Source organism: Ixodes scapularis, unplaced genomic scaffold, assembly GCF_016920785.2.
Source record: "Ixodes scapularis isolate PalLabHiFi unplaced genomic scaffold, ASM1692078v2 PGA_scaffold2__306_contigs__length_199485367, whole genome shotgun sequence".
Taxonomy (NCBI): Eukaryota; Metazoa; Arthropoda; class Arachnida; order Ixodida; family Ixodidae; genus Ixodes; species Ixodes scapularis.
In genome coordinates, this window is record NW_024609857.1 from 175,842,462 (window position 1) to 175,868,120 (window position 25,659).

The window sequence follows — 25,659 nt, forward strand, 5'->3', positions numbered from 1 at the left end:
AATTGTATTAGCCAACCTTCAATCTGTCTTGATGCGGCGCCCGCGAAGCTTTTACTATTGAAAGGGGTGGGAAGAGAAACATCGTACAAAATGTCGAGCTTTACTTGTCCTCGACACGCCTTTTGTCAGAGAGTTGTGAGTTTTGTACCATTGGCTGTGCTATAGAGGGCATGGCGTAGGCTAGCTGTGTGAACGTCTGCAAAATCGGCAGAGGGCTTGGGAGAGGATACTATTTGCTGTGTTATAAAGGGCGTGGTGTTGACTGCAGAATCATGTCCAAACTCGATGACAGCCGCGTGAGAGGATACCATCGAGTATGTTATCGAAAGCGTAGCTTTGGCTGTGTCAACGTGTGCATACTCGCTAGAGGTCGCGTGAGAGATTACGATTGGCTGTGTTTGGAGGGGAGTAGAGTTTACTCAGTGAACGTGTGCAAGCTCGGTACAGGTCGTGTGAAAGGGTTCGATGTGTTGCGGAGGACATCGCGTTCATTATGTGAATTTGTGCAAACTCGATGGAGGTCCTGTGGGAGGGTACCATTAACTGTGTTATGAAGGGCATGATGTTGGCTCTGTGACCGCGTGCAAAGTTGGGGGAGGTCATGTGAGAGGGTATCATTCACTAGGTTATTAATGGCGTACCGTTGGCTGTGTGAATGTGAAAACTTGGCAAAGGTCATGTGAGAGGGTACCATCGACTGTGTTATGTAGGACGTGCGTCAGCTGTGTGACCGTGTGCAAACTCTGTGGAGGTTGTGTGAGATGCTATCATTGACTGTGTAATGGAGAGCGTGGTATTGTCGGTGTGAAGGTGTGAGAACTCAGCGTAGGCCGTATGAGAGGGTACCATTGACTGTGTTATCTGGGGCGTGACATTGGCTGTGTGACCGTGTGCAAACTCGATGGAGGTCGTGAGAGAGGATACCATTGGCTGTGTTACAGATAGCGTGGCATTGGCTGTGTCTCCATTTGAAAACTCGGTGGTGGTCGTGTGAGAGGTTACCATTGACAGTGTTATGGAAGGCGTGACATTTGCTGTATGAACGTGTGGAAAATCGGTGGTGGTCGTGTGAGAGGTTACCATTGGCTGTGTTGTGGAGGACGTGGCAATGGCGATGTGACCGCGTGCAAAGTAGGTGTAGGTCGTGTGAGAGGTTACCATTGGCTGCCTTTTGGAGGGCGGGGCATTGGCTGTGTTGCCATGTGCAAACTCGGTAGATGCCGTGTGAGAGGGTACCAGTTGCTGTATTATTGAGGGCGTGGCATTGCCGGCGTGAACGTGTGCCATCTCGGCGGAATTCGTGGAGAGGTTACCGTTCACCGAGTTAAGAAAGCGCCATGTTGGCGGTGTGACCGTGCGCAAACTCGGTGGAGGTCATGTGACAAGGTACCATTGGCCGTGTTTTGAAGGGCGCAACGTTGATTTGTGAACGTGTACAAACTCGGGGGGCGTCGTGAGAGGTTACTATTGGCTGTGTTTTAAAAGACGTGGCATTGGCTGTATGACCGTGTGCAAGCTCGGTGGAGGTCGTGCGAGAGGGTGCCATTGGCTGTGTTAGGAAGGCGTGGTGTTGGCTGTGTGACCGCGTGCACACTCGGTGAATGTCGTGTGAGAGGGTATCATTGGTTGTTTTATGGTGGGCGTAGCGTTGACTGTCTGAACGTGTGCAAACTTTGTGGTGGTCATATGAGGGGTTACCATTGGTTGTGTTATGGAGATCGTGGCATTGGCGGTGTGAACGTTGCAAACTCTGTGGAGTTCGTGTGAAAGGGTTTCAGTGACTGTGTTAGGAAGGCGTGGCGTTAGCTGTGTTACCGCATGCTAACTCGGTGACGGTCGTGTGAGAGGTTACCATTGGTTGTGTTGTGGAGGGCGTGGCATTGGCTGTGTGACAGTGTAAAAACTTGGTAAAGGTCGTGTTAGAGGGTACCACTGGCTGGGTTATGGAGGGCGTAGCGTTGACTGTGTGAACGTGTGGAAACTCGGTGGAGGTTGTGAGAGGTTACCATTGACTCTGTTATGAAGGGCGTGGCATTGGCTGTACGAACATGTGCAAATTCGGTGGAGGTTCTGTGAGAGCTTACCACTGACTATGTTTAAAAGGCTTGCCCTTGGATGTGTGACGGTGTGCAAACTATGTGAAGGTCGTGTAAAAGGTTACCATTGGATATTTTATGGAAGGCGTGGCATTGGCAGTATGAACGTGAGCAAACTCGGTTGGAGGTCGTCTGAGATGTTACCATTTTCTGTGTTATGGAGGACGTGGCATTGGGGGTGTGAAAGTATGCAAACTCGGTGTAGATCGCATGAGAGGGTGCCATTGATTGTATTAGGAAGGTGTGCCGTGCTGTGTGTCCGTGTACAAACTCAGTGTACGTCGTGTGAGAGGGTGCCATTGACTTTGTTATGGAGGTTGCAGCGTTGACTGTGTGAACGTGTGCAAACTCGGTGGAGGTCGTGTGAGAGGTTACCAATGGCTGTGTTATGGAAGGTGTGGCATTCGCTGTCTTTACGTGTGCAAACTCGGTGGAGGTCGCGTGAGAGGTTACCATGAGCTGTGTTATGAACGACGTGGCATTGGCGGTGTGAACGTGTGCAAACTCGGTGTAGGTCATGTGAGGGGGTATGATTGACTGTATTAAAAAGGCGTTGCGTTGACTGTGTGTCCGCGTGCAAACTCGGTGGAGGTCGTGTCAGAGGGTACCATTTACTCTGTTATGGAGGGTGTAGCTTTGGCTGTGTTAACGTGTGCGATCTCGGTGGAGGTCGTGTGAGAGGTTACCATTGGCTTTGTTATGGAAGGCGTGGCATTGGCTGTATGGAGGACGTAGCACTGGTAATGTGATTGTGTGCAAGCTCGGTGTAGGTCTTGAAAGATGATACCATTGACAGTATTACGAGCTAATTCGGTGTAGGTCGTGTGAGAGGGTACCATTGGCTGAGTTATGGAGGGAGTAAATTTGACTGTGTGAACATGTGGAAACTCGGTAGAGGTCGTGGAGAGGGTGCCACTGAGTGTGTTCGGAGGGCGCGGCATTGGGTGTGTGAATGTGTGCAAACTCGGGGGAGGTCGTGTGAGACGGTACCATTTACTGTCATGGAGGCGTTGTGTTGGCTGTGTGTGTTCTTTCCAAAAAGGCATTGTTACCTTTTTCTTAGGAAATATAAAACACGCACGTGGGAGATTTTGTGGGCTGTGAGTTTCATAATTTGCTAAATAAAAATGTCTAGCTGGTTAACAGTTACATAGATATTGTAAAGTTTTCGAAAGTGTGCACAAATTAAAATGTGAGCAAGGTTAATCTCTTCGTGGTTTGGGGATCACTCATATTCACGGAGGAGTGCAAATTCTCTTAAAATAAGAATTATAATTTACATCGCGTCCTATCGTTCGAATTTCGCTAAGCCTTACTGAAAAAAAAAATTAGAAGTATTGACGGAAAGTGCAACATTTGAGGATAAATATTTGAAGGAAAACGCATTTTTGACACTCTTTTTCTGCGTTCCCCAAATAAAGTTCTACGGTTCGTTATCCAAGCACTATACGACGAAGGAGATTGACGCAAAGTTCCAGAGTGAACATGCTGTCTATCGTCGCCTAAAGTCACACAGAGCTCAGAACCTATTCATGGTGACTTTGGAATTTTCTATGTCTATGCCTAAATTTTAAAACAGAACCAAAACTTTGTTGTCTTGCAATTTATCAAAAAAATGAAAATCACGAAGTGTTTGTGAACTCTAACGGAAAGTAGTCAGGGCAGTTTGTGTTGTATCTTGTTTTTCTTTTTTTTTTTTAATTAGAACTCTGTTTCAATGTTCGTAAATATAAATGTAAATATTAATAATACCAGTAAAGTAGCAATTTGGTACAGTTGGTTTAGGATCCTTTGAAAAGCACAAAAAAAAAACAAAAAAAAACAACAAGGACGAGGAAGTAGACAGAGCAAAGCGCTCTTGTCTGTCAACTTCCACGGCCTTCTGTTTTGGCCCTTTTTTAAGTGATAATAATAGCAAGTTTCTAGTTAGCAAATATGTCCTCATATGCCAAACAGAACTATGCAGCTCAAAACAAGAATACAGCGCAAGAAAAAACTCAGAATTTTTGTTTTGATGCATCACGACCTCGCCCTGATTTCTGGGCTTCTACTGTGCAGCTCAAAACATTTCCACTTAACCAGTGGAAGTGAAAGCTTATTCCTCCGCTCCACTTTCGATCCGCCTGGTGTAACTGTACCAAGGCGCACCCTGTTTACTTCCACCATCATATTTGAGTCTTGGGCCCGAGGAAAATAAAATATTGCATTTTTATTTGTTTTAAAATTTATTTTTATAATCCTGCCATGTTGAATTTTTTGTAACGTACGATTTTTTGTTTTAAATTCGGATGAACTGGGTGAAAAAAAAAATAAAACGAGAGGGATCAATATTTTGAAGATACAATGTATGTAGGTACATACACTGTTTAAGACTCTGCATAATTATTGCAAACATTTGGGAAGTTGTTATGACGTGGCTGTAGCTTCTGGGTTGCCCCCATAAAAAAAAGATTAAAAAAAAAATATTGCCGTTTGGGTGTCACACACTAAAAATTAACATCCTCAATGTTGTAAACGAGCTGTTTGAAACACATCAATGGCTGTACGCTTTCAGCATTCTTAATTTCACATAATACACCTTTTTTAATCTTAACATAGGGTGCGTTGTATTGCCGCGCGTGCAGCTGGACAAGTAGGCAGCGCGCGAGTGGCCTAACGGTTATCACGCCCGCCTCCCACGCGAAAAGCCGGGGTTCGATTCCTGGGAGCGACGTGTATTTTGTTTATTCCTGCAATTTAGTGTTTGGAAAATTCGCGAATCCTGTTGCTTGTTCGAGGTGCGAATGTTCTACGCGTCGAACTTTCTACGCCGAATATTCCAGTAGGCCACGCGGTGCATAAGGGGTTTCGCGTAGTGGGCTAAAGTCAGTCTCGCCCCAGCGCTCGATCCTGCGGTTTCGCCGACATCGACGCCCTTGTCGCTCTCCTTCTTTCTTCCGTTTCCTTTTCCTTTTATTAATTTGGGCACAAGTTCGCCCCATTAAACGTTTAGTTTACTTCACTTTTCGTCACCTCATCACTTGTCATTCGTGACAGTCTCGAACACCCTTCATTTTTTAAGTGTTTAGAGAGGGTTAGAAAAGGGTAATACGACCAAGTGAGGCGAACCCCATTTTCGAAAGGTAGTCGCAAATGACATTAGCTTTAGCAAGGCTTGTTTTAGCCACGATCTATAATAATTGTTTTCAGTGATGATGGGAAAGCAACTTTTATAGTAAACAATTACGCAGAGACAGGACAAGACACAGACAAAGATTTATATGTGTGTCTAGTTTTTGTCTCTGTGTAATCGTTTAATATTAACGTTGTTTTCTCACCAGGAGTGGCAATGCACCATCTAGCTCATCTAAAACCGGTAATTACTGCATCTACCAATACTTTTTACAGGGATATAAATTTCTTGAACTGGATTATGTATTATGAATTAGGCAACCAATTGTTGAGAATCGAGAAACATACGTTTAACATTGCTAATTGCGGAGGCGGTCACCTCCGACCAAATACCTTCGAATTTCGAGTACAGAGGGCGGTTGGAGAATTCCAATGGGTCATGAGCCTTCTCTCGAACGTGATTCCTTGCGTATCCATTACCTGTCCATGATCATGTAAGAACTGCATATGGGCAATGTTGCTCGTAAAAATCATCTCTATATTCAGTTCCCATTAAGCCTGACCGCAGCCAAGGCTACAATCCGAGGGAGTTAATCGCGCAGCGCCACAAGTGGCATCGTCATGGCAGTCGTCTGCTATAGACCTTTTCACCACTTAACACCCAGGCGAAACATGCTGAGTCACTGAGCTGTGAACGCATGCGTAGCGCCTGATATACCGCACAGCAGAGCTGCAGCGAAATGCACGGAAGGCGTTCCCCAGCCCAGCAGACAAAGGTGGCGGCGAGCAGAAGGCGAGTTATGCAAAAGGTCTATAACCGGCTTTCACTCACAGTCAATGCGGACTGATCCTCCGATTTTTACTACGCGTAATTCAATTATAGTTAATTATAGCGGACGCACAAAAGCGACCGGTGCTATGACGATCAACGTTTGCGGCTGCTTCATGGGATTCATTGGGTCGTAAATCTGGCTTCGGTTGAACTTAATGCGAAACGGAGTAAGGATATTGTTCAGGTAGCCGGAATCCTCGTTTTCAGTGCTTACCAGCATTCTGAGGGTGTTTGCTATAACTGTCTTAAAAGGATTATAAAAAAAAGCGTTTTATACTTCCTTAAGAACGGATATTTTCTAACTATATAGTGGCCTAGCAATACGCTCTATTTTTTTACACTTATATGACGCTTATTATTTTCCGTCAAATAAATCGACCAAACCGTAACTGACGTTCTGCTTTTCATCCATGCAATATCCCCTGAAAGGAAGTGACGTCGACAGTGAACCTCCGGTTCCGGTAGAACTTGGTGGTCATGAGCCCGACTGACGAAGTGAGCTGTAGCGACGCTTTGCGGTTTGAGAGCGCCGTATCGCGTTATGACTGCGACTAACCAGGACTTCCTCTTCGTGCGCTGCTTGCTAAGCTACTCGTTGATTTGGTTCTCAAGCTTCATGCGAAACATGAATGACCCGGTGATTCGCGGTCGTCTGCCGACGCAACGCAGTCAAACGCCAACTGTGTGCAAAGATTTTATTCGCTGTCGACATCGTATCTTGACAATCGCGTTGCGAGCGGCGCTGTTGCATTACCAAGAACAATAATTATTGTGTGTTCCCGCTGCGTACCAAGTGAGACGAACACCATGGTAGGCTTAACCTAGACGCCATTAGCCTTACTAACGCAAAACATGACACATGCGGTGTCCTGCTCGACAAGACACGGCGAAGGAGCGACGGAGTATTGGGCTTGTGCAAGGGCACTTGTCGATGTCCTGGAATTCTACATTACCTGGAGTTCACACCACACCAATTTCAATTGTTAAAACTGAACTTCGAAATCATTTTTATTATCCTTCTTTGTTGGCGATAGTAGGTTTGTCAATTGGGCGAGTTGTTGTTAAAGATGCGTACAAAAAGACAAGGACAGAGAATACAAACATGTAGACAAAAGACCAGCGCACAATCACAACTCACGTGTATTTGAGGCAAGGAGGAAAGAAAGAAGTACAAGCGTTGGAATTAGGAGCCGTTGGGTAGGTTGAATAATAGATAGTTGACGAAAAAAAAAAAGTTTGTTGCACGAATACAAGGTGACCGAGAATGGCGGAACGGCGAAACATATGAATAAGTCTTTTTATTAGTATTATTTTCCCCTCATATATTAGGATAGGTTATCGCCTTACTTAAAGGTATCATATGCGCAGATAATATTCACATTTTATAGTGATCCAAGGAGGTTGCGCGAGGGAGCCACCTTCAAATTTTCACCGGTTGTTGCACACAAGAAACAAAGCTATAATTAGGAAGTTTACTTTGCAATTTGTTTTTATTTCACCTCTGTGGATTTAGTTTATCGTATTAAACATTAATATGTTTAAAAATATGTTTAAGGATATATTTGTATATCTCGTCAATACAAGGTTAAAGCTATAGGCCTGAAAACTGATGGTTTCCGCCCATAATGTTGCAATATTTTGAGTGTACAGTTATTTTATTACGGGTTCAAAAGACGGTCACTCTCCACAGACCTGTAATCTGTATGGAGGAAATTTATTTGAACATCGGCAAGGACGAAAAAAAGAGAAGTTATTAATACAGGTGGTGAGGGAAGGATGCCTTTCGGACTGACAATCTTGTTGCATTCGTAATGAAATGGCTGAGAACACCGGCGGCAACCTATTTTGTAAGGGCACCATATAGCGTCAGTCGCGTTATTGTGACGGCCTTAATCTGTGCGTTAATTGTGTAGGAACCTCACATGCGGTCTCCACGTGAATATGTGGAAAACGCATGCACAGGGTATCATAAGTTTTTCAGTTTTATTCTCCTTTCATTCAGTCGATCCGAAGTTTTGAAAAAACGCAGCCCTGCTATAACTCCGCGACAACTTTTCTTGGCAATGCAGTGGAAGGTACAGGCCCGCGTCCCCTCTCCCATTTTGAGTGTACGCAGGCTCTCCTCCTCCCCCATTTCCGGGGAGAGGAGGAGAACCCGCGCACAGTCAAAATGGGAGAGGGGACGCGGGCCTGTATCTTTCACTGCATTGCCAAGAAAAGTAGTCGCGGAGTATAGACATACAGCCTGTCCCTCCAGAACTGTAGAGTGGTTATGTCACCGCAAATAGAAACTCCGCGTAGCCGATCGTTCATTTTCTTCTCCCAAATGTAACGCTAATGGCCCAATTGTAACGCTAAATAACTATCAGTTATTTATATAAAAGTTTATAGGTGATTTTCTGAAAATTCCAATAGGAAAATTACGCCAATTTTTTAATGTTTTGGTAACTGGCGCCAAATAAAGTCATGTGTTTGAGAGCTAGGCCGGCCACCCTTTTTACACAAAATATTGCAGAAAATTATTTATAATTCTCGAATAAAAGAAAGGTTTGCTCTGAAGCTTTGATATTCGGTTCTGAACATTTGGGTGGAAATAGATAGTTCGGTGGTTCGTGGTTTATATTTGCGGTAAAAGAACCCTGTGATTCGTTTTAGGAGCACCCTGTGCAAAACGTTTAAAAACATTCTACACTTCTCAGGTGAGAAACCGTGGTTTTCACTAGAACCTTTTTCACCTCTATTCAAACTGAAGGCTTTTCTGCCTGTCCTCTAAGCTGTACAGAAGACGTTTGCATTCCATGCGGTGTGGGAACGTTCATACTATGTCATTTTCCAGAATTCGGCTGTACCCGATGTAGCCGTATTTGCTACATTGTACTATTCTTCCGCCCATTACGCGCGTTTCCCACCACATTTTTTCGCGATTCTGATACTCATGGGATTACACACCATTGTACGCTACGTTGGAACTGAAGGAATGGCTAACAGCCAGATTTACTTTTATATAAAAGACTTGCAGTTCATTCTTTCTAGCAAACTCTTGCATGAAGTGGATACAGACGACTAGTGATCAAACCAGCTCCGTTATTTTATTTTGTTTCAACAGCAAATGGAAGGCCAACGGGTTTCTGCTCAATGCCGTATTGCGTGCTGCAAGGATGATGGTCGCATACGTGTACGTGAGGCATTCGTGCCTGATGGAGCAAAATGTGGTTCAGAGGGTCAAGTAAGTATGCCGCTTGACACTTCTGATGTAACTATTTGGCTATAATTAAAGGTGGTAAATAGAGACCTTTACATAATTTACGCCTTCGTACTGCGCGCGTCTCAAAGTCGACTAAATTTTCAATAAATATAATTCGAAGGTTAATTATCCTAGCGCTTTCAGGCGTAGCGCTTGCGTACAATATGTTCATATACTGTGCTTATGTGACGCAGAATTAGCAGTGTGAAAGCCACTTATATTTAGGGGTGTGCGAATATTAAACTTACAAATTCGATGGACGGAAGCGCCGAACAAACAGGGGCGTCAGCGCTACGCCCTTGTCTACTTCGTCCCTGTTTGTTCGGCACTTCCGTCCAACGATGTTCCAGCCAGCCCATATTTCAATTTTAATGCGAATTCGAATAAAAAAAAGAATACACAGAATAATTTGCATTCAATTTAAAACTTCTACTAGTCGAGGATTTTAACAAATTTGACGTATCGCTGCACAGATTTCGGGTTTATTCGAGAACACTCTATATATAGTAACAGAATTCTGGCAGACGTCCGCTAGATAAAACCAAGCCCGCAATAAGAAGAGTTCGGGCGACTAGCGATTTTCAGAAAATTTGTTTCTTGTAGAACTCGAACCAAGTAGTCGCGCTTGACGAAATCCGGAAAACCACGCATTTCTCTATTTTGACCCCATGGGGCATGCCACCTGCTGTTTCCTATGTGCACTAAAGTCTATTTCCGGCTGTTACGTCCATAATATGACAAGTGCGCAACTATTTCAGGAATACGTGTAATAACAATAATTAAACCCGCCTCGTCCTCTACCCACTCCTGCTTGGAGTGTGTGCCACGGTTAGACGGAGCAAGACGCCGCCCGATTTAAATGGCTGCCTCCCAGCATCTAGTACGCTGCGTACCCATGCCTGCGCTTCAAAAGCACCATGGGCCTTAATATACACGGGGGAGCCAAGAGGACCGAACGACAGGGACACCGCCGCTTGCTGCGATTGGTCAGGGGTGTAGAGCTGGCCAATCGCAGAAGGAGGCAATGTCCCGGTCCCTGGTTCCCGCTTTGTCCCCTCGTGTATATCAGGGCCCCTGGGCTTGATTTTCACGAAAATCATTCGGCGAGCCAAACCCTGTGCTTTGCGGAGAGCGATCGACGAATGACTTAAAATGATGCTTAGACCTCAATGCCAGCTTAATAAGAAGTGCAGTGCGTTGTCATGGATCTTTCCTTCTGAATCCTTTCTTCGGTTTCGGCTGATTTTGCAATCCCACTCGCTGCAGAGCGATAATAAGATGCTGGAAGACACTACCAGCGCTTGCGAACATGCGACTTCCAATCAAAATAACCCTTTCAATTTGACGCGGAGGGTGACGTTTATCCACAACTTCAGTATCACATAGAATATTTTTTTTTTTTTAGGTCTGTGCTTATTTTCGACATTGTAATTCGCCTTTTTTATTGTTTGGCATCGGTGATTGAGTCTGCGATTTTTTGTGTTCGAAAGAAGCACGCGCATGTTTTGAAGCGTGAATTACTGTTCGTTGCCGCTGTCATTAACGTTTTTTTTTTTTTTAATTCGTGCTATTAGCTTTTGTTTTCATTATACTGCTCAAAACTAAACAGACAGGTGTGTTTTCACTCCAAACGATATTAGTCTAAGTTGTTTTGTTTAGTTTCTGTGTATCTATGATATAGGCTTTCGGTACTGAAAATCCGATTTGACATTCGACGTGTAGCCACCGTTCAAAATTAATCGATTCAAATTTAGTCCGGCTTGCAACTTCACTACTCGTACATGCCAATATATTTTATTTTTTAAAAGACAGCCTATTAGTTTCCAACACGAAACAGGTTATTTCATACATTTTAATTACATTTCAAATGCGCTTGGAAGTGCCATGCCGGGAGATATAATGACCTAGTTTGCGCACGTCCGACACTCTCCAAAATCCCGGCATGTGTATGAAATCCTTCCATGTGTGAAATCCTTCCGGTCAACGGGGAAAATAGAACCAATTATTAGGTCCAAAAACAGTTCGACTTGGAAACGTGATGTACTCAGCGAGATACTGTTAGCACGAACGCGGTGTCGAAAGATTTTTTTCTTATTTTTACTTCAAAAGATTATTTGCGCAAATCAAATTTCACCGTTTAGTTAGTGCCTTAAATAACCCTTGTCACCACTATAGCCGTTTTTCTGACAACCCTTCGATCGTAAGAAAATACTGAAAAGAACTTGGATCGCTCGTTCGCGCTAATTGTGTCTCACAGTGTACGCGAGAAAAATAAACGAATAAAATGTAATAAACATAGGCTCTCTACGAATTTCTTTTTCAAGTGAAACCTTGTTTCAGACCTCGCCATTCGCTCCATGCTGACACACAGCTCGTGCATACATTATGTGACCTCCGTGGGTTTTCGGTAAAGGGACCGTAAGAGTAATTTTTCTAGTGCGTATACGAGTAATAATTTGACTGGTTAACTTCCGAAATTATTTTTTTTGCCACTCGCTCTTGCTGAAAGTTCGAAAAGCATAGGTGTCCTTCATCGAATTTATTGTAGCCGATAAAGTCAGATATTTTTTTTCTCAAATAGTCATTCCGACTTTTTATTGCCATATTATAACTTCAGCGAGACTGTGCTTAATAATCTCGTTCATTCTCGCACTTGGTATCGCTTGTTGAACCAGTGACAGCTCCCCTTAATAGAAAGGCAGCTTTTTTTCGTTTTTTAGGCTCACGGCCGCAAGCTCATAAGCTGCGGAGCGATCCTACGATGCTGAAGCCCTGGATTTCTTAAGCTGTCGGTGGCGTGCCCCGGCCAATTTAGAGAAAAAAACAAAAGCAGTGGCCCATTTGGAACTGGTACTCCACAAATGGGCGTTCAGTCGCCTCGTTGCCAACCCTCAGGATCGCTTTAATGTGTCAGTAAAGAAATTCCAACTCCCGAATTCCGGTTTGTTCCGAGGTCGATGACGGCACCAAACTCGCAGAGAAAGTCCATTCCGAGGTTAACATTCCTCGCACAGTCTTGCAGAACGACGAACTTGACAGGGCACGTCTCACCGTGGATTTCGACTCGAGCAGTGCACCTTACAACAGGCGTAGTGAGGTGTCCTCCAGCAGTTCGGATCTGCGGCCCCTCCCAAGGCGTCGTCACTTTACAAACGCGGCGAGAGAGCCTCTCACTCAAGACTGAGTAGTCTTCTCCGGTGTCCACGAGTGCCGATGCGTCGTGGCCGTCGAAAATAACGTTTACGCTGTTGGACACCGATACAGGCGCGTCGATGTGATGCGTAGCGTTGGAAGAGTGGGAGCGCCCCGTCGTTTTGGAGGCTCTCTGCTTCGGTAGTTTTCGGCAACGCCACCTCCAGGCGTTGCCGCACTTAGCTTTCCCGACGAGATAGGGGGACAGGATGTCCCGACGAGAGCGGCGGAAGGACGAAAGCGCACGCCGAGGCGAAGGCGAGCGGGAACCTTAAGGTGGAATCGGCACCGGGGTCAGAGGTCGTCGGAGGTACTCCTCAATGTCCTTTGGCCGCTACCCAAGGCGGGGTCGCGGTTCGCTCGGCTTGAAGCCTTGAAGGCCCATTTATGGGTATGGGTACCTCCGCTATATAGACGTGATCGGCCTCGCCGCAGTGATAACACAGCGGTCGTCGATCGGCCGTGCGCCAGACATCTGTCTTCTTAGGCGCCGGTTGGTCAGTGTGGTCGAGCTAGGGCTGCCCTTCACGACGTCGGAAAGCCTGCAGCTCTGGTAGGTCATGTCGAGATGGCGTCGAATACTCCCGGGCAGCTGAAGCCGGTCTCCGAGCTACCGAGGCCTAGGTCAGAGAAGGCTCCTCGCGTACTGCTGCGCTGGCAGGAGCCTCAGGTGGGAATGCGCGCTAAAATTCCTCGCGGACAACTTCGGCTATTGACAGCGAAGCAGTCTGGTGGGAAGCAGGCAGGAACTTCTTGATTTCCTCCCGAACGACACCTCGGATGATGTCGCGGATGTCCGGGATGCTGCAGCTGGACGGCGAGAGGGCAGCCAAGCCGAGAATTCTCTGGTGGTATGAGGCCCGTGCATGAAGGGCACGTTTGATGTTGGTGGCCTCGGCGATGAAAGCTTCGACGGTGGTAGACGGGCTCCGCACGAGGCCCCCGAAGATGTTTTCTCTCACGCCCCGCATTAGGACCCGCAACTTTTTCTCTTCGGGAGCACTTGGGTACGCGCGGTTCGTGAGGCGGAGAACGTCTTCGACGACGCTTGTGACGCTCTCGTTTGGCCCTTGGCGTCTTGCTTGGAGAAGTTCTTCGGCACGCTGTCACCGCTGCTGGTTGGCAAAGGTGCGTCGCAGCTCAGCCTGGAATTCTTCCCACGACGAAATCGACGCTTCGTGGTTCTCGAACGACGTGCGTACCGTGCCTTCCAAAGCGCAGTAGACATTCCAACGGCACTGCTCTGTTGTCCATCGGTTATGGCGGGCCACTTGTTCGTAATGCTTTAGCCAGTTCTCAAGGTCCTCGTGGATCTCCCCGTGGAAAGGCGTCGGAGTCCGGGGTTTCGACGGGCAGGTATACGACGGCAAAAGCGGCCGGGGTCTCCGACTGGTTGGCCATCGTCGTCGTCCTTGTTTGCTTGGTCTTCGGTGGCAAGGGTCCTATATCCGGGGATATGCCGAGGTTCCGGCGACTTGATCGAATCTCAGTCTGGTATTCTTAGGGTTCTTGGGGGCTTAGGTTCGAACTTGCACTGCCGGAACTCGGAGGGGAGTGCTGTACGGACCTGCGGTACCCCGCACCTCCACCAAAATGTCACGAATGACAAGGTGAAACGAAAATAGCTGGGGAAACTGAAACGTTTAATGGGGCGAACCTGTTCCCAAAAATAAAAAGGGAACAGAAGAAAGCTGAACGTCGCGGCGTCGAAGTCGGCGTGACAGCAGAGTCGGACGCTGGGGCGAAAACTGACTCTGGCTCGCTACACCAAGCCCCTTATGTTCACGCGTGGGCTTCTGGAATAATCGGCGCAGAACGTTCGACGCGTAGAACATTCGGACCTCGAATAATCACCAGGATTCTCGAAGCTACCAGAACACTAAATTGCAGGAATAAGCAAAAGACACGCCGGTGACAGGAATCGAGCCCCGGCTTATCGCGTGGGAGGCGGCATGATAACCGTTAGGCCACGTGCGTGCTTGCTACTTGGCGAGCTGTGCGTGCGGCAATATGTGCTTGCTACAACTCGAAATACAAGAAGAACCAAGAAGGCCAGTAAAACGAACTAAAAACTGCAACTTCCGCTTCAGTGCAATAGTTGAAACCTGGTCCTCAACCCACTCGGTTATACATTAAAAGCAACCTTCCATGATGATGGCCAATCGACATGAGGTACAAGTGCTGTGTTCGGCGCCTAATGACGCCTATTCGTTGTGCCGCAAGGTTAATCACGGGCAAACCAGCAACAGCAAGCTTTGTGGCACAAATCACAGGACGCTTTATGCCCAGTGCGACAAGGTGGTTATATACCACATACCCCTGACATGCGGCCGCTGTTACATCGGCCAGACCGGGCGGTGTATAAATGACAGGACTCGGGAACATGCCAATAGCTTGAAGACCTTGACGGCAGCAGGTCACTTAGCCCTACATTGCCGCGACTGCAAGTGCAAAGCGAACCTAGACAAATGTCACATTCAATTGGGGCGCACCACACCGCACCGCACTTCTTACATTTGTGTGCTTGGGTTGTTCAGCTGGTGTCTCCTAAATAAAAAAAAGCCTGTTTCTCTCGGCCACATGGCGCAGATGCGTCCATGACACGCGACCACAAAAGAGGGGCTTCGCTGGCATCCGCGAAACGTTACAATTATTGCTGACGCGAAGATGCCTGCTAGCATGCTATCATGTACAATTCACGGGTGTAAACTAGAGTTTTTCAGGCTCCCTTGGTGTCTGTCCACGGGCACTCAATGGCATTTGAAAGGACATTTACACGACGCACATCAGAAACACAAACCAAAAGTACCCAAATTTTCTTACCATGGATGCTGCCTAAAACGTCGGAACTGAAGGTCTATTGAGGCGCCATGCAGGCGAAGATGTCTCGCAAAACAGATGAAGGAAGCAAACTTCGGCTACAATGCGAACGGGACTCCAATCAGGCAAGACGAGCATCGGCGATGTAACGGGTCAGCGTGGACCGTAGAAAAATATGCGTGTTGGCCAGGCACGTAGCCAGCGAAAAGGGAAGGGGGGGAGGGGCACTTCTCCGGAATCTTCCATTTTGCTGGGGCCTCCGCTCCCGCCTCCTTCTCATACATCATTCTGTCATGGGTGCCCATCCCCACCCCCGTCCCTCCCGAAACAAAACTCTGGCTATACGTGCCTGGTGTTGGCCAAAATATATAAGGCCCGTACAGTTGATTTAACGCTGCAAAACGAGCCTGACAGTTTGACGCGTGCATATTAGGAGTTTTCTTGAAATGAGCTAAATACAGAAGCCAAAACTAAGCCAATTTTTGCTTTAACTTCGTCTACAGGTTGGAATGGTTTGTTTTTAAAAGCAGTCAAACTAAAATGCGTAGACTGATTTTAAAGAAACTGTTCTGAATAGTCCAAATATTTAATTTCGAATAAAAATGAGTTATATATTTGGGTTGGTTGAATTAAAAGGAGCCAAGTGTGTTAAATCGATCGGAGAGCGCCGAGAACTCCACGTTATCAAAACAACATTGGAGCATCCAAATGACTTCGCGCCTGATCAACTTGCCTCGATTTATTTATTTATTTACTTTACCCTCGGGGCACAAGACATTACAGAGGGGAGGGGGAACATTTTCCACTACGTTGATGACAGATTTGACTCTTGCCATGGGAGAGGGCGGAAATGAAGAGGTCGGTGAAAAGACCATACCAAGAAGAGAAGGGAGCAAACCAAAACCGCGTCATGCAAGCTCCGCGAAGAATGTCGTACCGCTGCCGAAGGCGAGCAAAATATACGGACTTCCTTCGAAGTTTAACAGCCACTTAAAATGCCCGGTTCCAAAACAGGAAGCACGTCTCGGTTTGTCAAGAGATGTTCTGTGCCCCGATCGGTGTTAGTCACAACACAGTCACAAGGCTCTTGAAGCGCAAGCACGAGGAAGCTGAGACAAAACCGGAAACACGTGGGGGCGATCAGAAGCTAAAGCTGTACGGCCACAAGCATGCCGCCGTTGTCGGATTGATCATAAAAACCTCCGAGCGAGAAAATCGCACTGCAGTAGACAGAAAACGAAGGAAATGTACCTCTCAACACAGCTCAAAAACATTCGAAGCCTCTGGCGGCTGTGCAACTCGGAAGCCCTGACTGACCCAAGAGTTGAGTACGGATTGTTTACCGCATTTTTCGCACCAAGTTCAATCTCTCATTTTTTGACACCAAGGAATGATGTTTGTTTATTGTGCCTGAAAATGCACATCTCATCTAAACCATTCATGATCCCGCGAAGAAACTGGTGCTCACTGAACGGCGTGTACACAAGTTAAAATACAATGCCTTCTGCGCACTCCAGCGAGAAGGAAAAACGGACCTCAAGAGTTCTCATTTGACTGTCAGTAGCACCAAGCAATGCCAAAAGTTCCGGACCAGCATGCTTATTCCAGCCGACAACTGTAACACAACAACATGTGCATCGTGGAAACCAAACCGATGGCTCCATTCCCAGGTATGCTCTCCACTGTTATACTTGGAGCGAAAACGAGAGTACCAAAAGGAGCATTCAGGTCGCGAGTGCGGTGCACAACACCCTGCGAAGTACCAACCACGAAGGTGTTGATGAAGTCCGCTTGTTAGCCAACGGTTGTGCCGGTCAAAATAAGAACTCCATTGTAATGTGCATAATTCCTTGGTGGCTCCAGGACGAGGCTCCACCTACAGTCCCCCGCAGGGGGCACCTGTGAAAGCAGGTGTTTGGAGAGTGGCGTCTCGACGAACCCTGTGCCATGCGGGCTCGCCCGCCCACACCTGGCTGTGAGTGGCTTTCTCGTGTCCGGGGAAAAGGGCATCCTGGTGGTTGAGTCGAGCCCGGGGTATGTTTGGATTTTTCGAGGCCCCCTGGGATACACCACTTCGGCCCCCGCTTCCCGTAGACGGCTGTCCTGGCTTGGCCCGACCAGGATGATTCAGTCAGTCGCCATATCTTCTACTATCCCCTCTTATCTTTCTCCTTTCTCTACTTTTTTTTCATTCATATTCACCATCTTTGGCGGCAAGGGCTAACCTTGGGTGGCGATAGACCCCTTGTCTGAACCCACACTAAGTTATAGTGTCTTCGCAGCACTGATAGCGTTATGTCGTAAGCAAAACCCTTTTTGCTATGGCGCATTACCTATCCCCATGTTGGGCTCCGTGGTGGGTGGTGCGCTACAGACGCCGAACGCCTTCCCATTTCTTGTGGGTTCTAAACTAAACCAAAAACCTGATCAGGCCCTGAAAAGTGTCCGGACCGAGGTACACGTTAGAGAAGTATTTGCACCCGTGGAGAAGTTTCCCAGATTTCTCGTCATGCATTCAAAACGGAGAAACATTTATCCAAGTTATCCCCTTTCCTGGTCTCTAAGACTCTTGAATCTGTAATCAGAACGAATTTTAAAGCAAAAAAAAACACAAAAACATTTCGAGATCTTTATGTTGAAGTTGTAACCTCTCAGCAAAGCTCAGACCTCCTGGCACTCAACATGGTTTTTCACTACAGGGTTACTCTATCACCCCACCGCACTTTGAACACTATAAAAGGCGTAATATCAGAAGCTGACCTGGTAGAATCCCCCGAAGAAGAAATTGTCGATGGCTTCGTGACAAAGAAGTAATTGCTGCAGAGCGAATTTCTTTTCGACGGGACGGTCAAGAGATGAAGACAAATCATGTCATTCTGACTTTTGAGCTGAGGGCGCTGCCAGAATCAGTGAAAGCAGGGTATCTGAACTGTAGAGTACGGCCGTATGTGCCAAACCCTCAGCGTTGCTTTCATTTCCAGAGATATGGCCATAGCGACCAGAGCTGCCGTGTAAAGATAACATGTGCCAAGTGTGGCAAAAATGATCACCCTGCAGAGAATTGCTCAAGTCCACTTTGCTGCCTCAACTGCGGTGAACCTCACCCTGCTTATTCCCGTTCTTGCAGAAAATGGAAACAAGAAAAAGAAATTATAACAGCCAAAGTTAAAGAAAACATCTCGTTCCCCGAAGACAGGAAGCGATTCTCCTTCCTGCAGAAGGGGCCTTACTCTTTGGTGGCACGTACAGTGGGTGTGCCACAAAGTCTTCGGTACGAGCCCAGGTCTGTCCTAGTGACCTGGTAATTCCACCACCTCCCCCTGCTTCAGAAAGATTCGCTCCACGAATCCGTTTGTCGTTGGAACCAAGGAAACCACAGGGGCCTCCAGATGGCGCAGAGGCAACAGATGCCCCTGTGCCAATAGAGGGGAAACAAGAGGAGAGGCGACAACACCAGCCTCAGGGAGAAGGTACTGGTGGCTCCTCCATTTGTAAGGACGGGCCATCGAACGATGTGCCTGTCCTGGTTACTCGGACTCCTCCCAGGAGGAAGGAGGGTGTTTTTTCGTTTTAAGTCTTTAGGAGAGGCCTTGACATCTAAGGAGGTGCCCGTACCAGCTGCTTCCTCGGCCGTTCAGCCTGAGGAAAAGCGGATGGAACATCGTGAACCTCCTCCCGCTCGTTCAGTCCCACCTGATGACGCCAGGCTTAAAAAGTCATCCCAGAAAAAGCTCAATCTGCGAATAACCCCACCTAAATCGCTTCAGGACACCGAGGGCAGGTTTCTTTTTTTTGTTATTTACTTACTTTAAACCATTTTTAACATAAACACGTATAGTTTTATACAATGGAACTGTAAAAGTCTCCTGCAAAATATTGATGACATTCACTTCTTTCTGGATGAGTTACAACCCATTGCTGTATGCTTGCAGAGACATATCTTAACAACACCGATACAAATGTTTTTAATCGTCACCGCGTTTTGAGAAAGGATCTTCTGGTGGTGTTGCCATTGCTGTACGGAGTGGCATAACGTGTGTGGAAGTTCCTCTGCATACATCACTAGAAGCAGTTGCGGTACGTGTTCTTGCCGGTCGTCTCATTACGGTTGTGTGTTTGTATTTACCACCTCATCGTCAACTGCATCTCCTTGAACTTCAAGAATTGGGTCAAGGACCCTTAACGCCTTTTTTTAGTTTGTGGTGATTTTAATGCTCACAGTCCCATGTGAGGCAGTAAGCGCTTTGACTCTCGTGGCGCTGTTGCAGAAAGATTTTTACTGTCCTCAGACGTATGCCTTTTAAATAGGAAAGAACGAACATTTTATAGTTCCACTCATAATTGCTTCACATCCATCGACTTCTCCACTTCATCACCATCATTACTTTCCTGTTTTTCTTGTACGTTTTTAAACAACTCTTTCGGGAGCGACCATTTCCCGGTTGTAATAGAAAGCCTCGTTCCTCTGCCGACTATTTTAAAACTAACCCCTTGGTGGAAACTGGACACAGCCGACTGGGCGCTCTTTAAACTTTTATGCAGTGCTTGACCCGTCAGTTCTAGCGAATTTGTCACCCGAAGCGACAATGTATGTTACCGAGCAAATCATAAGTGCTGCCCATGACGCCATTCCTCGCACCTCTGAAAATTTACCCAAGAGGGTTAGGCCCTGGTGGAATGAAGACTGTGCCACTACAAAGAAAAAGCAGCATGGGGCATGGGATATCTTTCGTGGATACTCTAATTCTTCAAATAGGATAGAATTTAAAAGGCCCGATGGACTTGAAGAAAAGCTAAGTGGGATACCTGGACCAAGTACATTTCTTCCATAAATAGTTTTGTCTCGGAGAAGGAAGTATGGAATAGGTACGAAACCATCAAAGGGGATCACCATTGTTTTGTTATTTCCCTATTTAGGTCCCCTGCGAATTCGCTGAAAGATGTTGCTAATGTGTTTGGAGAGCTCTTTGAGAATGTTTCCAGCTCCCGAAATCATCGGACGAAATTTAAACGCTTTAAAGCAAGTGCGGAGGGTCACCGTATATCCATGTCTGGTTGTAGCTCAGAGCCATACAACACTCCTTTCACGATGCACGAACTAGAGGTGGATCTTGGCGCGAAGAAGATGTCGGTTTTAGGTCCTAATGGAATCTACCATGAACTGCTCCGTCAATTGTCTCGAGAATCACTGAACACACTACTACTTTTTTCAACTACCTATGAGAAGCAGCTTACTTTCCTCAAGTCTGGAAACAGGCACATGTAATTCCTTTGCTGAAAGCTGGGAAGGACCCATCAGACCCACGCAGTTACCGTCCAATCGCTTTGACGAGTTGCCTTGGCAAAACATTTGAACGCCCCATCAATAGGTGGTTGAAATATATTTTGGAGCATAACAACTTTTTCGCTAATAACCAGTAAGGCTTTCGAGAAGGGCGCTCTACTTTGGACCACATAGTCCGTCTGGAAACAACAAGACGTGAAGTTTTCGTAAATAGGCAACATTGTGTTTCTGTTTTCTTCGACCTTGGGAAAGCATATGATACGACATGGCGGTATGGTATCCTCCGTGACTTGTATGGTTGTGGTGTACGTGGTCGCATGTTGCGGTGTATCAGCAGTTTTCTTGCAGGTCGCTCTTTTCAAGTTTGACTTGGCACCACACTATCCAACAGTATATCCAGGAAAGCGGTGTTCCGCAGGGGTGTGTATTGAGCGTCACCTTGTTTGCCGTAAAGATTAACTCGTTGTCAAAGGTAATTCCACCTTCCACTTCATACTCCCTCTATGTGGATGGTAATCACATATCGGTTTCTTCCTGTAATTTGTCTAGCTGTGAGCGCCAACTGCAGCTTACCATCAACAAAATTAGTAGTTGGGCTGACGAAAATGAGTTTAAGTTTTTGCTCGAGAATTCTATCTGTGTGCCATTTTTTCTGCCTCGGGGTTGTTTCTAGATCCAGAACTGACGTTAAACAGGGTTCTTATTAGTGTCAAAACAAAGCATACATTTTTGGGTATAAAGTTTGATAAAAAGTTAAACTTCGTTTCGTACCTGAAGGGTTTGAAAAAGAAGTGCCTTAAGTCAGCCAATATTGTTAAAGTCTTAGCGCACAAGTTATGGGGATCCGATAGAATATGGCTGCTACGCTTATACAACTCCCTTATCCGGCCACGTCTGGACTATGGTGCTATAGTTTATGACTCAGCAAGGCCTTCTGCACTTAAAATGTTGGATCCTGTACATCATCTTGGTCTAAGGCTCGCTACAGGTGCCTTCCGTACATCGCCCATTTCTAGCTTGTACGCTGAATCCAATAAGATGTCACTCATGCACGGACGACGTTATCTTGCGGTGACTTATGCTTCCAGAATTCTACCATATCCAAATCACCTAACTTATGGTGCTTTACAATATTCTCGGTTTGCTCGTCTTTTCGAAAATAAGCCCAGGGTTGTACCGCCTTTAAGCCTTCCCCTTGAGGGCATTAGTACGTCTCTTGACCTCACCCTTGACGAGACCGACTTTTCGCAGAAGGTGGAAAGTGAAGCTCCGAGGAGTATGTTGCCCGTCTTTTGTGATTGGCATTTTACTAGATTTAACAGACGTAGCATCCCCCCAGTGGTGATTCAGCAAGAATTCCTTGAGGTGCAGAAGAAGTATGGTAACTACTCCCAATTTTATACCGATGGTGCCAAATCATGGCATTTTGTAGGATCAGCAGTTTACTCTGAAGGATTCAGTAAAGTTCAGCGTCTCAAGGAATGTGCAAGTATTTACACGGCAGAGCTCTATGCAGTGTTGATGGCCTTGGAGTAGTTATATTCTCACCAGCAAGACGATGAAATCTATTTTATTCGTGGATTCTCAAAGTGTGCTCACCGCACTTTGCTAAATGAAGAGAAGTAAAAATATACTCGCACAACTTGTCCGATCTCAGGTACAATATGGTCTGCGGCTTGGCCGAGACATAAAATTTTGCTGGGTACCTAGCATATGGGGATCCCAGGTAATGAAAGAGCACACGAATTGGCCACTAGCTCTACGCACCTACTGCCAACTACCTCACAGATTCTATTTCAAGACATAAAGCCCTTAGCAAAATCATTAGTTTTCCAACTATGGCAATCTGAGTAGAGTCTGGAATGCAAAAACAAACTTCACAGGATTAAGCCAGCTCTTGGTACGTGGGAGATTGCATCCCACAAAACCCGCCGCCATGAAGTTCTTTTGTGCCGTCTTAGAAGTGGACACTCCTACCTTACCCACAGACATCTGCTTAGGAAAGACGCCCCACCTCTGTGTGATGACTGTGGCGAGCGTCTAACGATTTTACACATTTTGTGGCTGTGCTCAGGGCTTGAGCAAGAACGACGTACCTATTTTTTTAGTTTTTTTCACACGAGATTCCTTTTCACCCGGCACTGCTAACTGGGGAGACTCCTATGGTACCGTTTGATCGTGTCATAAATTATTTAAGAAAAACCGGCTTCCTACTAGAGTTGTAATTTTAATTTTAGGACTTTTAACCTTGTCACATAAGCCTTTTTTTAGATAAGTTGTATCTCTAAGTTCTGCGTATGTTTGAGCTAAACTAGCTTAGCGCTGTATGGCCGCAGTACCTTTGCGCCAAAAAACCCGTAGTCAACCGAATCCACCTAGAGTCTCCAATGTTTATCGCATGTTTCCCGTCACTGGTCACAGTTTCTTGCTACCTGACAGAGCATTCGGTAAAATCAAAAAGGATATCAGAAAAGGTGGGGAGATCCTGAATCCAGCAGCCTTCAATGACATCTTCGCTGAGCACGGGATGGTCTTGGAGCTGGGCAGGCGCTGGGACGTCTGGGACTCTAAGTCCCACATCACGCAGGCCTTGAAGTCTACATCGAGCTTGCCGTTCAAGATCACTGCGACATAAATTTTCCATATTCAACGATGTGAAGATGAAAGAAGTCCTCGAATCATAGGAGAGCCTCATTACAGGACTTCACAAGCCAATAGTGTTTCAGTACTCAGACGAGGAAAGAAACTAACAAAGGCTCCAGAAAGGAGTGACCTGTAGTCACACCATCCAATCTCTCTCAAAGTGAAAGACGTCACTAGAGTTCTGGTAAAACACTTCGGGGATTGTGGAAGGAACATGAGCCCTTAAGTTATTTTGTAGAAGCTTTCAGCAGGACTCAAGTCTTCGAGGTGAAGGCGGATGCGGAAGAACTCGGCACTTGCTGCCTTGAAGACACGCACTCTGGTCATGTTTGGTTACCGTTGTTGTATCGCCACAAGTGTGCTAAAAATGGAACATTTGTGCATTTTTGTTTTGCTTTGCAAAATTGTAGAAGAATTGCTGTGTTCATTTTTTTTGTGTGTTTTTCCAAATTGCCGACACAGCTTCAATTACTGTGTTTAGTTTTTCGAAATGAGCCAGTTGCTTGTTACATATCAATAAGTACCAGATCCAAAGTTCATAATTGAAGGATAAGTAAAATACAAGCCCTATATTTTTCTTAGTTTGCATCTCCACTTTTTATTATTAAAGGCTGCTGTGGGCTGATAGCCCCCGAAATAGATCATATCTTTAACGTGTCATTGCACTCCAGTATATTTCCCGCGGTATGAAAGGAAGCGATAGTTGTGCCCATTCATAAAGAGGGCGATGCCTGCATTGTGTCAAATTACCGCCCTGTATTACTTTTGTGCGGTTTTGCTAAAATTCTTGAAACAATAGTGCAACAATGTCTTTTTTCCCATTTATCAATGTATCTTAAGCATCAACAGCATGGCTTCTTAGAAGACGTTCCGTTGAAACTAACCTTTGTACATTTCTTCATTACGCAGCCCCAGTCGTTTCGAAAAGCGGTCAGATTGACTCGATTTATTGCGACCTTTCAAAGGCTTTTGATAGGTTGGATCATTTTTTGCTTGTACAAAAATTTGAACAATATGGTATTGTTCCTAAGCTTTGTGATTGGGTTTCTAGTTATTTGTCATCAAGAAGAAACTTTGTTCGTTTTGATAATGTTTTATCAAGTGATTAGTAGTGGGGCCATTGCTATCCCTAATATTCAATAATGATATTTCAAAGTGTATTAAATCTGCCAGGATGCTTTTATTTGCTGATGAGATAAAGCTATTTTCATATATTCATTCCGAAAAAGACTGTGCAGCGCTACAATTTGATGTATTGAGCATTTCTAAGTGGCGCCTGTTACGCCGATTGCATTTGAACGCCAACAAAACCAAAGTAATCTTGCTAACAAGGCACAATAATCCCTTACACTCTAAATACATGTTGGGAAACTGTACTATTGATCGATCTGATGTAGTCAGGGAGCTTGGAGTTCTAGAAGACTGTAAACTATTGTTCAAATCTCACGTCACTAACAGTTGGGATACCGGTCTTACCGCTCATTTACAATGGAAGCGGATCCGCGTTCGCAAAGCGGTTGCGAACGCGGTTGTATAAAGATCCAGTATAATTGCACGTCCGCTTGATGTCATCGAGTGCGCGTGCAATTGTACTAGATCTTTATACAACCGCGTTCGCAACCGCTCTGCGAACGCGGATCCGCTTCCAGTGTGAATGAGTGGTTAAAGTGCTCAGGACGATCTCACGTTTGACTCGACACTTCCAGGCACCTGATACTTTATTACGTTTATTTTGTGCATTGATTAGGCCACGACTTGAATTTGCGTCTGTTGTGTGGAACTTTCTATCTCATAGCGATTGCAGACGCATTGAAATGGCACAAAGGCGTTCTGATACGCACAGTCTACGACAGGCATTTTAACAGGAGGCTCTATTTCGAGTATAATTTTGTTGTTAAAGTTTTAAACCTCAGAATCCTAATTGACCGCAGGCGTTGCCGATATATAGTGTTTTTACAGAAACTCATACAAGGTCGTTTCGATGTACCTGATCTTTTGAGTAGTACTAGCTTACGTGTGCCAGCTAAACACATGCGACTCTGCGATATGTTTTATCTTGACAAGCAGATTGAAGGGTCACCAGTGCATAGAATTCAATTTCTTTGTAATAGTCTTGTGTAGCATGATTTTTTTCCATGCCTTATTTTACTTTGAATACCGAGTTGTGTCTGTACTTTGTTTTATTATGACTGATGTGCCACTGCTGTATTTCACGTCTTTGGATGTTCAACTCGTTGTGTCTTTTATGTGCACCAATATTGTCACGGGTGGTGATCAATACACAAGAAATAAACAGGAAGAAATAAACGTTTAATGTGGCGAACTTGTGCCAAAAATAAAAGGGTACGAAAGATAATAACGGAGCGTCGCGGGCGTCGAAGTCGGCGTAGCAGCAGAGTCGAACGCTGGGCGAAAACTGACTGCAGATCGTCACGGG

The 25,659-nt window shown here is 45.8% G+C and overlaps 1 protein-coding gene across 1 annotated transcript in view; it reads left to right on the forward strand.

The window, feature by feature from the left end:
- The window catches only part of LOC115328071, a gene marked incomplete at its 5' end in the record, with an annotated part of 91,964 nt that overhangs the window by 57,332 nt on the left and 8,973 nt on the right, over nt 1-25,659 (forward strand). Inside the window, one exon of the mRNA XM_029989151.3 lies at nt 9,146-9,265. Within this exon, the coding sequence (XP_029845011.3) occupies nt 9,146-9,265 (120 nt within the window). The remainder of the gene's footprint in view (nt 1-9,145; nt 9,266-25,659) is intronic.